A 16,351-nucleotide genomic window follows, 5' to 3' on the forward strand; every position below is an offset into this window, starting at 1 on the left:
ATTCAAATGGAAGCAAACACAAATATCTACCCAGCTGGTAATTGTCGACGTACCGCCGACAGCTAAATGTTAGAAGCTTAGGCTGTAACCTTAGTGGATGCATAGGCAGAGTACAAACTCAAAGAGAACCTGAAAGTAAAATAAAGGACTTTGTAATATTATAAATTCTGACGAATATATTCAGCGAAAAAAGAGTTCAGGGAAGTTGGAGAAATGTAATCAATTTGACACTAAGTTTAAGTTAAGGGATCTTTTGTGATATAATAGATATAGAAAATTTAAATTAAAGGCTAAATATAGAGATAAGGGGGAAAGGACAAGCACCAATACCAAGGATTCTAAACTAGATTAACGAATGGGGGGTGTCTTCTCTGCAAAACTAGGTACCAAAATCATTTTCAGTTTACCAGTCCGTTGTATAGTCTTCCAAGCGGAAATCATAGCCATTAAAGAAACCCTTCTTGTCCTGACATAACATGTGCTTACAACAAGGAACATATTTAGCTATATATACGGAATTCACGCGGCCTTGGAACCGCAAAAGTCTTTTAAGGTTTCGTCAAAAATAATGGCAGTTCACTGTCTAATGCGCAACCATGACAGTAGACTATAAAAGCCTTTTAACGAGTATTGTAAAGGAAGGAGAGAATATCAAGAATCTTCTATGCGGATGTGGCAGCCTCTTTGGGAAAAGATTCACAACTATTGGCTATAGGGTTTCTTGAGGGGGTGTTGAGGGGAGGAGGGCGTCGTGAGACGGTCACTCTACATACCTACCTGCCTACCTAAATACATATTAAATACGTATCGTGCAATAAATTTCAAAATATTAGAATTCGAATAATGTTATCTTTATTTTTAAACTGCATAGTTTTATAATACCATTTCTATAGCTTCGAGAAGCTCAGGAAACTTTATATCCTAAAGATATTAAACATATCGCTTCTTATAAAATTCAAAAGGTAGAATCAATCAATTTGTTGAGAAGCTTGGTGTTGATATCTTCAGCATGTTGCCTGTTCTCTCTTTTCCTTAACTCATAAAGAGATCAAAATCTTATGGTATACGCCTTATAATTACTTTAATAATTTCGTTCTATGTTGGTGGTATTCCAAAATTTTGTTGAAAATTTAAGTAAAATTTTCCAGATTTAAAATGTGTATATTCCGGTCGACACATGACCAAATAATTAAGATAGGAACGTCTTAGTGTTAAGCAAATCTGTCTGGGAATTGAAAAAAATTGGTGATGAAATGTCTGGAATTTAATAACTAATCATCATCTACCTTCACAATATTTCCAAATGGGTCTATTTCCGTTTACTATTTCCCTTTGCTATTATGAAGCAACTGCCTACCCCTGTCTTTCAGTTTATCCACTGCTTGGCTGCGTTTGCGACAAAAATGGTAGGAGGAACATTTATAAATCCATTATCTCAATTGTCGTTTGGTCGTGTGGTCGTTTTCTAACATTTTATCAACATAATTTACATGCGTGTTTGTGTGTGGCCAACATAACTGTAATTTGCATAGAAACAACCACTGCGACTCCATTACTTCCACATATTTTCTACGAGCAACGCACTCATTCATTATCTCTTGCCCGCCTTTGCAACTCCAAGCTGCAACGCAATGTTGCATGATCTATGAGTATTTGCACAATGATTGAGGGGACTTAGTGACATGAGTTGGCACACATATAGGCCATAGGCATACTCCTACACACCGCCGCATGTTTCACGCCTAATATAAAAGGCAAATATGCAGTGGTCGCCAGAGAGATTTGCGGAACTTTCCTAGGCATCTACTGGAAATTGACGTATGCCTGACAAATACAATTACGTGTGTGTATTATTGATATTATGCTATCTAATGCGCATTTAATTGTGGAATTACGTGCACTAGGGCATTGAAAATCTTATAAATTTGGCTTAGATATTTACATAACCTTAATTTGTTGTTTGTTTTTACACTACTACTGGGAGAATATATTTTGCTACGAAGTGTCTAACACCAACAAAAAACAAAAAAAAAAAAAACCAAAAAAAAAAAAAAGTCGGAGACTCCATTTCGAGGTTCCCAACTTGAAAAAAAAAAGCAGAAACAAATTTTATGGAGAATGTTTATTATCATTCCAAAGAACATTAATTTTTGAAGATTATCTTAAAAAACAAGTGCAATTATCTTCTCACTGAAGTATTCATTCAATAAATGCATTGATTGATGCGACGTCATGAGCTTCAATTTCAGGCATCAAATAGTCAGTTATCATGGCGCGATAACGGTCGTCATTGACCGTTACGTTCTCACCGACATCATTTTTGAAATACGGACGGATGATTTCACCGGCCTACAAACTACACCAAACTCTTGTTTTTCTGGATTAAATACAGGTGTTGAATCTCTTCAGGTTTCTCTTCGTCCCAAATGCGGAAATTTTGCTTGCTTACATACCCATTGAGTCAGAAATGGGCCACATCGCTGGATAAAATTGGGCTCGGAAACGGCGGATCTTCTTGGAACTTTTCAAGAACTCATAGGGCAGTGGTAGGTCGCTTGGGTCGAGCGGATTCAGTTCTTGAATAAGCTGTATGTGGCATGCTTTGTATTAAAGATCTCGGCGTAAAATATGCGACGTCGTTCCATACAGCGAACTGATCCGAATCGAATCTTTACGGTCTTCGTGTACATTCTGAGCAAGGGCTGCTATATTTTCTTCACCGCGTGCTGAATGTGGTCTATTCGGTCGAACCAATAATGAATGTTTTGTATCAATATGGGTGATGATGATATGGGCCGATTATGTTGACCGAAACGCGCGAAATACATTCTTCACAGAACGTGACTTCTCGTAATAAAGTTGAACGATTTGTAAACGTTAACCAGGAGTAAGTCTTTCCACGATGAAATGGCAAGCAATACTGAACAAAAATAACATGACAGCTTGACACGACTCATGCGTGACGTGCTATAACATCGGCTGTTGAAAAAAGTACCTCTACTTGGATTCTTCTTCTTGATTGATGTAGTCACCGCCTACGCGATTATAGTCGAGTTAACAACGGCACACCAGTCGTTTCTTCTTTTCGCTACGTGGCGCCAATTAGATGCTACAAGTGAAGCCAGGTCGTTCTCCACTTGGTCCTTCCAACGAAGTGGAGGTCTTCCTCTTCCTCTGCATCCCCCGGCGGGTACAGCGTCGAATACTTCAGAGCTGGAATGCTTTATACTATAACGTGAACGAATCAAATGGACTTCAAAATTGTGATGTATGGAAAGTAGGCGTGGTTGTGAATATATTTTGCCCAATTTAGAACCATAGATGCCACGGAAATGGTTCGAACCGAATTTCGCTGAATTTGGTCGAGTAGTTTCTGAGATATGGTTTTAGACCCATAAGTGGCGGAGACACGCCCATTTTAAATTTGAATGTAACCCCTTGTGTTTCTTGTGTTTTTCCTTACTAAATTAAAGCATTTTTAGTAGATTTCAACATAATAATTGTATAGCAGGTGGCCGTGGTTATAATCCGATTTCCTCCGTTTTAAGATAGTACCTTCAAGAAATTACTTCTGAAAGTTTCGTTACTATAGCTTTAATTGTTTACGAGATATTTGCAAAAAACTTAGAAGGGGGCGGGGCCACGCCCACTTTTCCAAAAAAATTTCGTCCCAATATGCCCCTCCCTAATGCTATCCTTTGTGCCAAATTTCACTTTAATATCTTTATTATGCCTTGTAATTATTTCAAAAATCATTAAACATGAAAATAATAATAAAGTGGAAATATAGTAAGTATATATAGTAACTATATCACTTGCATTTCTGATTGCAATCACGCAACAATCCCTGCCATTCCCACGAAAAAATTCCCACTATCTTTGTTTGGGTTCCATTAAAGCAATGAATATGCATTTATGCGCACCGCCGTTCCCATACATGATATTGTTTACCTTCGCAAACATACATATATATATAGGTACATATATAGGTTTGCATAAAAATTTACAAAAAAAAATATGTATGCACCTTTGTGACAGCTTTTCTTAATAAAATTCATTATTTTACCTTAATGATATTAATTTTTTCATAAATAAAATGTAGATTGTCGCACAATTTGTCACCTTGGTGGGTGATAGTTTATATAGTTAGGTTATGTACACTTCTTTGACTGTAACTACTATAGGGGAACGACTGACCCTTTGAACTACTTTCTTTTAACTGGCAATGCTGTCATTTGATTTGTGAAATTATATGCTTGTTGTATTAAGTTACTAATTGAGAGAAAGCAAACTACAGTTAATTTTTGTAGCATTGGTTAAGAAACATGGTACAGAAAGTTTTTTAGACACCTGGTTTTTCCGCCATCCGAGACGACAAACTTTCAGCCACTTCTTTCAGAAATTGCAAGGCGATGACCTCAGCTCCAATTGGTGCGCACAATGGCGGGTGGACGTGTTCGTGTATTATTCGATACTTTCCCCCACCGCAGCAGCAGTGAGTTTGGTGAGCACTATATATTCCCTAGAGTAAACTTGGTTTGAAACCGACCCATGATTGGTGTAAGTACCGCTTCTGCTGGGCGAGTATGAAAATCAAATATTCAACGGTTCGTCGCGTGATTAAGTAATAAACTTGCTCGTTTTGCGAACATCGGTGCGAAGTAAGTCTGTTCATTATGAAATCACAAACCAAACTTTATTTTCCAACATTTCTTTATTTATTCGATTTGCGTAGTAAAATCTAACAATAAGTATTCTATTTAAAACTAAATAAGTTCAAGAATGTGGTTGAACTTTTTTGGTAGCACGTCGCTCACTAGTAGGCTGGAAGATCACTTCCTTTTAAACGTGTTTGGTTGCAGGATTTTGCCAAGGCATTAGCCAATGGGTTTGGATGTTTTCAAAGTTTAGAAATGTATCTGATTCTGCTGTCCTCTATCTCCTTCTTTACCATAAGAATATCAAGATCTTTATGAATGTTTTCATTACGGATATACCATGCTTTAAAACTTCCAACAGGCTTCTTTCTTTTCTATTTTTAAATGTGGTAGATGAAGTCGACAACTTTATGCGATACCTGCAGGAATATTTTAATCTAACTCAAATCGACTGAAGCTACAAAAATATTTTATTTTATCGTAAAATGTTTTATAGGATTTTAACTCATATTTTGGCATTATTTGAAGCTCTCAATTTTCAGTATTGTTCAAGGTAAGTCGGGTAATTTCGGCACAATAACTGTAATGTTTTCCACTAGCTTATGGCAACTTAAACTGCTCAACTTACGATCACAGATGTCTGTCATTTCAATTGAATATTGATGTTGCCTCTGCCCATATGCGCACAAGTTCTACTGGCTCATCATTTTTAAGAGTGTTGTAATGACAAATGATATAGTTTTGTACGTGATACAATAACAATTTTTTTTTTTTTGTTTTAAGTGTACGAATTTATAATTTTATGATTTTACGATGCGTTATGCCAAGTTGTGTGTCCCCTATATATAACAAAAAGAAATATCCCCTTCAGAAGTGCGACTATTGCGTGACAGTAATCCAGTTGACGAGTGGTGGACATAGTCGCATGTCAAAATAATAAATGTATAAATGAATAAAATAGCAATAAAATTGCCCAAGTCTAAACACGCTCAATATTAATGAAAAAAACTTCAAGTTCCGTATTGAATTTGCATTTGCAAGGAACTTTTTTTCTGATCGCAGGTGTCGAAAACATCACAAATTGACAGCTGCCATTCTCGCGAGTTTCGGCTTTTGCATTCTAATCGCGTGTAGTTTTTTTTTTTTTTTTTGCCTCCAAATAGGCTGTGGTTTATTTCACTGAGTTTATTCCACTTGGCAATACTTACAATTGCGCAGAGGGTGTGGGCTTAAGTGGAGCAAAGTAAAGCAAGGCTAATGTTTTGAAATAATTATGTATGTATTTATAGGCAAGCGCGTGTACTGTTGTGCCGGGAATATTAATTCAAAATCTGTTTCACAACATAAAATTTAGCTGGTGATACCATTTATGTAAGCAAAATGTTTGTCTGTTATGTTAATTATGGTTACTTAAACATATTATGCGCAAATTGTCTTTGATATGTCAACAAAAAGCATGTTGGAACATAAAATGGCTTTAAAGGCGAAGAAAAAAATAATTATTTAATTCGCCTAGTAGACTTAGCGCCATTCAAATGGTCGCTTTAGAATTTTAATGCTCAGACTTGTAGCTTTTATGGCACCCATACCAAGTAAAGGGCTTTAAAATAAAACTCGCGTAGAACTAAGGAAGGCAAAGGAAATAAAAAATGAAGCTCTCTGAAAAGTCAAACAGTCAAAAGAAGTAAGGACCAGATCCTCTGGCGGTAGAATATTTTGTTATTTGACTATTTATATCTCCGAAAGCAAATAAAAAATCCGATGTTATAAGGTTATGCGGTCTTACCAACTAATTTGTCAAAAAAATATAGTATAAAATGGTCCAATTCTTGCAAAAAAATCTTTATTTGTAAACCAGTGCTACTGGTGATCAGGTTGGTTCTTCTTACAATGCTCCAGCGAGTGTTGAATATCATGTGGTGAACACATAGAAAGCGACAGGACATGACTGCAATTGGCGTGAAACCTGCTACATAAATATTTGTAAGACGACAGCGACATATCAAACACAAACCCTAGTTTGGGCGCGCCAGTAAAAAATACCTCCCATAAGAAGTATTAAAAGCAGATAAACGTACAGGCTGCTTAAAAAACATCGTTATAATAATCGATCTAGAAAAGTACAATATCCAGGCAGTGGAGTTCGGGGCATATAGATAATTCTCCAAAGAAAAACGTCCGAAAGGAGAGTATCGCTGTTTATAAAAAATGTAAGTTGCAAAGGAAGTGCTGCCAGTTGTTTCGAACAACTGGAATAGTTTGTTTGATTCACTTCTCCCCAACGCTCAGTACTGGAAACACTTTGTATGTACGAGTTGCTCAGAAAACATAATTATGATCATCAAGGTAGCAAAATAACTAGCATTGTGCAGTATCGATAACAAAAGTACCCGATTATAAAATATTCGATAGAGCGAGATCTCTAAGAAATGTTAACATAGAATACCCTGTAATATCCAATGAAGATCACAAGTAAATATTGAATACTAAAACCATATCAAACAGATACTATATAAATCTTATTCGAATTACAACGCGAATTAAAGTAGAAGCGACGATTGATGAATGGCCACAAGTATTCTGAAACTCAGTCGTTCCTTATCCTTATTCCTTATATATGTATATGTGCCTTATGTATCAATTTCTCAAATGTACCACCCTACTTCCGAACATTGTTTTCTTTAATTTAAAATCTTCAAAATCCTTTAATTTGGATAACACCTATCATATAATATACAAATCACAATGTTAACTACAAACATTTTATATTTCTACTTAATTCCTCAATTGTCACGTTTCCTGTTTGAGTTTATATACCTTTCGTTGTTGAAGCTACAGTAAATATTTACATATTATTTAGTATTCGAAAATTGCGCTGTCCTTGCCATATGTTTATTTTAATATATCATACACTTTTATTTGCCGATTCTTGTTTACGTGCTTTGGTAGTCAAGTCAACATTTGTTTGAATGAAGTGAATTTATATGAGTTGTAGTAGGTCAATGTGCGAATTTATTTGCAATAAATAAATATCTTTACAATTTTTAATGCATGCAATTTGTAAAAAATACGAAACAAGTGATAAATAGCTGAAGAAAACAAATGTGGGCAGTTTGAGGGGTTTGCAAGTTTTCATTAAATGTTATACCTTTTTGTCTATAGTAATCCTGAAATTGTCATTGAGAATAGAGGTTCGTCAAAAACGTCTGTTGAAATTGGAAATTATTTTTCACCAATTTTGTTTGAGATGAACAACCAGAAGTAATATGGGGCTAAGTCAGACGAATATGGTCGTTGCGCACATATTGGTTGAAAATTGTGTAAAAACCCAGAGTTGTCGGCCAGCCTATTTTTACGAATACCTTTTACGTGCAAACGACGCATAACACTTAATTAGTATTCCTTGTTGACAATTTGGTCCGTCGAAAGATATTCGCAGTGCTCCACGTCTCGATAATCGAAGAAAACTGTCCACATATCATTGATTTTTGACCTGCTTTGCGTGGTTTTTTAGGCTTCGGCTCACCTTTGCCATTGATAATGTGTTTTCGGATCGTCAGCATAGATCCATGATTCGTCGCCAGTAATAATATATTTCATGACATTCTGATAATCGAAAAGTTTCGTAGCGTAGAATTTAATAAATTGTGCTTTTACTTTCTTAGGTCCAAATAATGTTCAAAATGGTTTTCACCGATCCTTTCGCTATTCCAGCGATGCCATTAAAACCTTTGATTGTTAATAGTAGATTGTCCAACGCCGATTCCTTTATTTTATCGACGAGTTGATCATCGGTTTGATGGCTGTCCTGATCATAGTTCCTCGTCAACGCGTTGTCGACCTCTTTGAATAATTTGTGCCAATCAAAAGCACTTGCTCGCGACGAACAATTGTTACCGCAGAACTTTTCCAACATTCTGAACGTTTCGGCACAAGAAATTTGATTATACACACAAAATTCGATGGAATTTCTTTGTGGAATAATTTCACTCATCGTAAAAATTGCCGAATGCTCGTTATGTACTTCAGAACGACAAGCGTATACGAAACGCAAATGATTATTTTGACGTGGACTATTTTCAGACCATAGTAATAGGTGTAATTTGAGTCAAAAAATTTGGTGTTCATACTGGCTCAATCAAGGCGAATAATTAATGTTTAACAACTGAGAACCTTAAAAGTTGTTCATAATCGTAAACAAATAAATTGAAGCAATTAAAGTGTGAACTAAATCATCCTGTTTAGAGCTCAAATGCACTTAGCTTAAGCAATAATCATGTGACGGAAACCTAAAAAAGGTTTTTAGTTTATGAAAAGTTTAGTTTAAATAAAATCAAAATAATTTTACTTCAGATCACAGTTAATCTAAAACCTAGTAACAAATGAGATCAATATGCTACCAATTAAATACTAATTGAGTTATTACTTAAAGCTTTGTTGTGTGCAAAGACAATTAAGGTTTAAATTGCTGAAAATTTCTTCATTATGTATATATAAAAAAAAAAAAACAAAAAAAAAAAAAAGAAGATAGGGGTCTTCTTTGATCTTAGAAACTTTTTTAATTTGCTATTCTTATACTATAAGTAAATTTTGATGTGTTCTAAGAATAACTTAATACCTAATTCTTATATTAAATTATTATCTTATTTATTACCTGTCTTTCTTTCTCAATAGAGAAGTTTGTGAAGCATGTTTTAAAAGGGGGAAAATCATTACTCCGTAAGCCTCTTTTGTACACTTAAGCACTTTTCTTCATTTAATAAAAAAATTATAATATTAGGTTGTTAAAAAAGTCTTGCGGTATTTTTATTGAATTTTCAATTGTTCATAAAATTTTTTTTTATGACTCATGCCCAGCTCTTGACCGATGCCTCGACTGCTACTATGCCGGTCTCTTTCGACCAATTCAGCGATTTTATCGCAATTTTCGACGCCAGGACTTCGGGATCGTGGCACATCTTCGACCACCTCTACACCAGAACGAAAACGTTTAGACCATCGTTGTGCGGTGGAAATGGAAACTGTATCGGGTCCATAAACCGCACAAATTTTATTGGCGGCTTGAGATGCATTTTTGCCTTAATCGTAGTAGTACTGTAGAATATGCCGTATTTTCTCTTTATTGTGCTCCATGTTTGCGACGCTATAACTCACGAACGACTTAAAAGAAGCGACAATCAATCAAACACGTGTAAGCGCGTGAAATTAGCTTTCCGCTCTCCCCGCCAACTAGCGAAAATACCGCAAGACTTTTAATTGTTTATGAATTCGTTGGACAAGTTCTCGCGAAAGGAAGATTATTTCTATATTATAAAGCATTTTGTAAAATTTCAAGAAAACTTAGTATATTAGGAAATTACAAGAATATATACATTTGTATGTGAACGAGTATGCAATATTTTAACACAATTTATCTTATATATAAATGGGTTGGAATTGCATATCGCCTCGGACTTCACATCATATTACTAAATACTCATATATAAATGTATATTTCTTTAAAGGGAATTACACATTTTTACTTAAATAATCCCCTTATTATCGCACCGGATGTTTCTGCGTATTTTGTTTGAAATAAATATTTATTTGCATAGCCGTACTTACAATTTCACTTTCTATTTTTATATTGCAGAAAAATGAATTTTATTGCTATGTGATATTCATGATGAACAAAAAGACGTCGATGCAGTTGCGACAGGAGCAACGCCCGTGGTTGCAGGTAAATTATGCTCTACTTAAAATATATTTGAAACATAATTGGGAGACTAAAATGGGAGTCTTTAATAATTTTATAATAAAAGCTAAAAAAGTTTAATGATTTTGGTGGAGATTCATGTCTTCTCCATACTAGTTTTGGATATTATATAATTTAGCTTAGGTTTGTAACACGACCTAAGATACATTGTACTCTTTGTATACTATACACCCCACTGTACACTCAAACATAAAAAATCGGTAGAAGAATCGATCGCCTGGTTCGATATTTCCTCTCCTTTCATTAAGCAGTTACATGAGTTTCCCCGGGTAAAAAAAGACTTTTTTTAACAAATTTTTTCACATATAAAAAATAAAATTTTTTATTAAATAATACGTGTTTTAGTAAAAACCTTAACTTAGAACTTGGACGAAGGAAACAAATTTAGAATTGGTTGTGTGGCAGACATTTTTACTAAGAAATTAAAAAAGTGAGAATTTCGTGAAATCTTTTTTCAAATAGATCGAAAAAAAGTTCGAAGAATAAGAGAGTAAAATAAAGATTTAAAATTTTTGACGAACTCTAAAAACTCTCCTTGAAGTTTTCGTTTTGTTAACCCTCTAACAGGCAAAACTAAAATCGTGGACAGAGAAGATGGGAATTTTTTCTAGGGTAAATAGGTAAAATATAACCCATAAACCTCAAAGATATCATCATATGATTTGTTTTCATTTTTTTGTGCTCGCAGGTGAGATTAATCTGAAGCCCGCCTCAGAGCAGCCTTGCCGGCGTAGATCAAAATAAAAAATTTCAATTAAAATTTCATTTTATTTCGAAAGGAAAGAAAATAAGGAAAACAAAAGAAGAATTTCAATAACTAGGGAAATTCGAATAACAAAGTTTATTAGTTTTTGTAATGATAGTCAAAAAAACAGTTTTTCGTAGTCGAGCAGCATAAATTAGTTTACATTTGGAACAAAAACACTGCGTTTCTGAACTTAGGCACAATTTACATTATCTTTTCCACCATCTTTAGGAAGACAAATGGGAAAGTGATCATACTGGTCAAAGCGGGCATCCGCGACTGGATGTTCTGCTCTTTTCCCTACATTAAATTTCTTTCCTGCGGGTGTTGACGGTGTAAAACTTGGCCGACCAGCAGGACGATTGAGTTTGTAAGCGACAAGACCAGCAGCAATTTCTTCACGGAACTCGGGTAACTTTAACCGCTTGTCGTCTTGTGCAGATATATTGTTGTTGCAATTTTCTAAATGCAGACATCGATACAAAATATATGAATTTGTCGCAGCCATAACTACGAAATGGGAAAAAAGGTGTGTTATCGGATTTCGAGTTTTTGCGTGGATATAATAACGACCCATAAGTCCATCCATTAAGTCTACTCCCCCATATGGCTATTATATTCCCGTATAATTTGGGGGCAATTTATTTCTATATGCTGCTTTTGTTTTCTATCGTAGTGTGCAACTTTGGCCGATTGCTCGTTTTCATTTTCTCTTTTAAATTGCTGAATACCAACATAAGTTGATACCAATCGCACTGTCTTTCCACAAAACCGTGTTAATATCGACACCATATGCAGCCCCAACGTGCTCAATTGAGTATCCTCTTTCTTCGTTCTTTACATCCTTATCCAAAGAAGCTTGCATTTTGGTATTCGGTTCGCTCGTATCGTGCCCAAGCTGTAGATGAACCTTGCGCGTAAATATATCAACAAAGGTAATGATGTATAGAAATTGTCGAAGTAGAGAATGTGATGAGCAAAATCAGGTATTGTTTGTGATAGTCGTACAACTACATTTTCAGTACTTCCAAGATCCGGCTGACCTGGTAAAATGATGTTATCGCCAGCGCCGTTATAGACTTCGATGCGATACGCAAATCCAGTGGAGTCACACAAGACGAACAATTTTATTCCCCACTTGTGTGGCTTATTTGGCATATATTGCCAAAGATGATGTTTTAATTGTGTGCTACACATTTAATCATCGACGCAAAGACGAGCAGGCTTTGGAACAGAATCGAACCGTTTGTTGAGTTCATCTGACAACTTTCGGATACGAAACAAGGGATCATATCCTGGTTTACATTTTTTAATCCTCTCGCTTTCATCTCTAAAAGACAAATATCTTTTTATCGCCAAAAACTGTTTTACAGTCATTGATTCTTGAGTTGGAGTGAAAGCATTTTTACCCCAATAGCTCTCCAAATTCGGATAACGGTAAACGGACATATAAATGAGTACGCCAATGTATTTAAAAATTCCTTCAGCGTCGATCTTAAACTGGCTGTTGACGTTTTCATAATAAGCTGCTCGATTTGTTTCTTCCACAATCAAACATTTCCATCGGTGTGTCAAGCTTTCTGATTCGCGGTGGTAAGCATGAGTTGCCGGGGAAGGCCACTTCATTCACATGCAAACGCATATTTTTGTTTCGCCAAATAACATTTAAAAAGCATTTGCACTTTTCGAAATATTTTCAATACCTATAAAACATATGTTATCGACTGAGGCAATCAAGTGCAAACTTTGAATGAAAAACATATACCTGAACCTGTAAAACGACCCGAAAGAGGGAACAACTAAGGGACCAGTAGTTTCCAAGAGTGGTAATGGAGATCGCGGTCTTTTTTTTTTTTTTGTTTTGAAATGTACTGCTGCCAATGACCTTGCTGCGGTAGAAGAAGATGCTTCAGGTATTTCAGTAAGCGTTGATGATCATCAATTGAACTTATATTCAAGGAATTATCGGTGATTTGTATAAATGAATCAGTTGCTTCATTCAATCAAAGAAATATCTAAGGAAAATTTCGCGTAAACAGGCAAGGCCGCCCTCAGGCATAAATAAATTAACTAACTTAATTAAAAAAAAATTCTTCAGGACGAATTTTTCGATAAAACACTTTTTATTTTAATTTTGTAAATTTTAAAATCGGAGCTGCAATTAATTGACCTATAACACTGAATTTCTGCATTCAACTGACGATAACAACAAAATAAAACGTCATAATACATTTGTTGATTATGAGTTGATGTATTATCTAACGGTTCTTATAACAGTTGCAGACAACAAAAAATTTTCTTAGGAATTTGGGACATTTTATTAAAGGCCGCCTCAGGGCGGTCTTGCTTGTTAGAGGGTTAAGCTATCAATGAAGGAGATGCATGTATTACAAAGTGTATGGGAAGATATGTATTAAGGGCCGTTCCTTAATTACTTATACTTATACTTATACTTATACTTATACTTATACTTATACTTATACTTATACTTATACTTATACTTATACTTATACTTATACTTATACTCATATTTGTTACTAATTTTCTTTCTTTGCGAAAAGAGGTAATATCTATGTATCATTGCAGAATGTGCAGAATGAGATAAGCGACAAATTGGGCATCGACAGCTTTCTCGTACAGCCCATACAAAGACTGACCAGATATCCATTGTTATTGCAGCAGTTCATATCTGTAAGTATAGTATTTGGGAGCCCTCGCTTAAAAAATTAAAATAATATCCTTAATTTCTTCATTCCGCCAGGAATTCTACAAAAGTGGCATCAGCTGTAAACCAGTGCTGGCATCTGTGTGTAAACTGGAGACACGCATGCGCCGTCTACTCGAGGTAGTCAATCAAGCGGAGGACGTGTCAGCGATAGACGAGATAGCCGAGGTGAGTTTAAACTATAAATTTGAGCTCAAATAAAATAAATACTAATTAAACCTCGGTGCATTCTTACAGCTCAATTTGGCATCGCAGGGCTATTTTCGACGCGCCACCGAGTTCGACGCTTATCATCATCGTTCGCGCAAGAAGTATGCTGCTAAGGTGTTCCTATTCGATCGCTGCCTCATCTGTACCGAAGTGCGGAAGCGTCGGCTCGCCTATCGCCACCACTACGAATGGTCGACGCTGGAGTTGCAGTTGAATGGCAGCAAGAGTGTAACGGTATTACAGCGCGGACGCACTGCAGCGGCGAAAGACCACGCCAAGGAGGAGTATGAATTCACGGCGTCGGAAGCGTGCGCAATGACACAGTGGCTGCGTTGCGCGCGGAAAATCCTCGAAATCGATCGCGTCGAGTCGGCGATGCGGGGGAAATTCGTCCTGCCAATGGATTTGGTGCTCAGCGTTGGCGCAGCCATTTGGCTGATATGGAATTATTTGTAATAGTTTCAATAGTAGTTTGATAGAAATCCAAACGGGCGGGTCCACAACTCAAATAAGCGGGTTAACTTATGATTTTCATTTTATTAAAATAAGTTTTATCATAAAAAGCTATAGTTTAAGTCTGTTTTTGAAACAAAAATTGCCACGAAGATTAGATTGCATAAGAGTTTTGTTAAACAAAATATAATATACATATAGTTTTGTAAATTGAAAATTTTTAATTTTTTAGTATATTTAAGAGTTAATGAGCATTTTTCGCAGGGTATAATCTGAAAATCAAATAAGAGGGACAGTTTTGGTTAGCAGATTATGGACTACATAAGTAATTTCAAAATTCATTATTCTTCAAAACCTATGTACATATATCGTTCCTTTTAAAGTAATCCCTCCTTGGCCCGAATAAATTTGTACCGACAGTTTTTCCGAACCTCGAAATAGTTGTTAAAGTCAATTTCCGAAATGGCTTTCATTGTGCGGAGAGATCCCCCTTTTATATCTTCAATTGACTCAAAACGGTTTCCCCGGAGCTTTCGTTTGAGTTTGCTGAATATCCATAAGTCACACGGAACTAAATCAATCGAGTACGGTGGCTGCGAGACGATATTGATTGAACACCTTTTTTATAGTTGCTTTCAAGGATTTTCTCAGAGTGTCATAAGAATGAGTTTTCGATGATTCGGGAGTTTCAGTACTAAAATAAATGGAGGCAATATAGGAAGAATAGAAATGAGTAAATTTATGTAATTTCAATTTCATGTTTGACGTGTAAACATGGTCATAAATGGCAGAGTCAAATGGTTGCCAAGATTATGCTATTTAACACCTCTAGATTAGTTTCTCTATGGGTATGTTAAATCAAAGATTTACGCTAATCAACCAGCAATGCTCGAGGAGCTCGAAAACAACACTCGGGGCACTATAGCCGAAAAAATAGATAGGAGATAGTTAAACAGAGCCATTGTGGCTATTTTGTTCAAATCATAAATGACATAAAATTATCTGTTCAGAAAAGAAAAACACAGGACCTGATTCTAGTACTACATTTTAAACCCTGAACTGGGTATATTGAGTTTGTGGCGAAGTTTGTAACACCCAGCAGGAAATGTCCAAAATCCTATAAAACAGATTCGTTTATATGTTAACATGACTAGCCGAGTCAATTTAACCATGTTCGTCCGTTAGTATGTATATATGCGAACTAGTTTCTCAGTTTTTGATCGATCTAAATTTTTGCACTCGTCCTTTTCTCACCAACAGGCTGCTTATTTGTCCAACCCCTATAGCATAGCTCATATTGAAAGTTTTTCCATTTGACGCGATATCTTCACGAAATATGGCAGAGATTATTATTTGAAGCAATAGAGCAACCTAGGAAACTTCTATGATCGGATTACTATAGTATATAGCTGCCAACTGAAATATCAGTACAAAGTACTTGCATGGAAAAATTTTTCATTTCTCCACGTATCATAAAGAAATTTGGCCAATATTATTATTATCCGCTTCAAAGAATTTATTCAGATCGTGTCACTATAGCATATAGTTTCTTTACTCACTGGCGATCAAAGTAGTTGTAACAAACTTTTGTATTTGTGGAAGGCATTATGGCTTCGGTCCAATTCAAATTAAAATTGTGCTTTTTTTGTTTTCAAGAAGCCGAAATTCTTTGTATTTCTTTTTCGAGAATATATCAACGCCAGAAAAAAGATTTCTTCATTCACTTCACAGCTTGTTAGCCAGAAATTAAAATATTTTGATTATGTTTATTTTCTGTAGTTTCTTCTTTTTCGCGAGAGCATTAT

The 16,351-nt window shown here is 35.5% G+C and overlaps 1 protein-coding gene across 2 annotated transcripts in view; it reads left to right on the plus strand.

Annotated features, from left to right (window-relative positions):
• LOC108969691 (pleckstrin homology domain-containing family G member 4B) overlaps window positions 1-14,560 on the plus strand; it is a 45,988-nt gene extending 31,428 nt beyond the window's left edge. The window contains exons 3-6 of one of the 2 annotated variants that reach the window (XM_018934569.1): window positions 10,291-10,377; window positions 13,745-13,849; window positions 13,920-14,051; window positions 14,121-14,549. In XM_018934569.1, the coding sequence (XP_018790114.1) occupies window positions 10,291-10,377; window positions 13,745-13,849; window positions 13,920-14,051; window positions 14,121-14,549 (753 nt within the window). Of the gene's footprint in view, window positions 1-10,290; window positions 10,378-13,744; window positions 13,850-13,919; window positions 14,052-14,120 lie in introns of both variants that reach the window. The other variant, XM_018934568.1, reaches the window with a different exon arrangement.
• The last annotated feature ends 1,791 nt before the right edge of the window (window positions 14,561-16,351 follow it).

This window comes from Bactrocera latifrons, unplaced genomic scaffold (genome assembly GCF_001853355.1).
Source record: "Bactrocera latifrons isolate USDA-ARS-PBARC rearing strain unplaced genomic scaffold, ASM185335v1 scaffold_261, whole genome shotgun sequence".
In the NCBI taxonomy this organism is placed as follows: Eukaryota; Metazoa; Arthropoda; class Insecta; order Diptera; family Tephritidae; genus Bactrocera; species Bactrocera latifrons.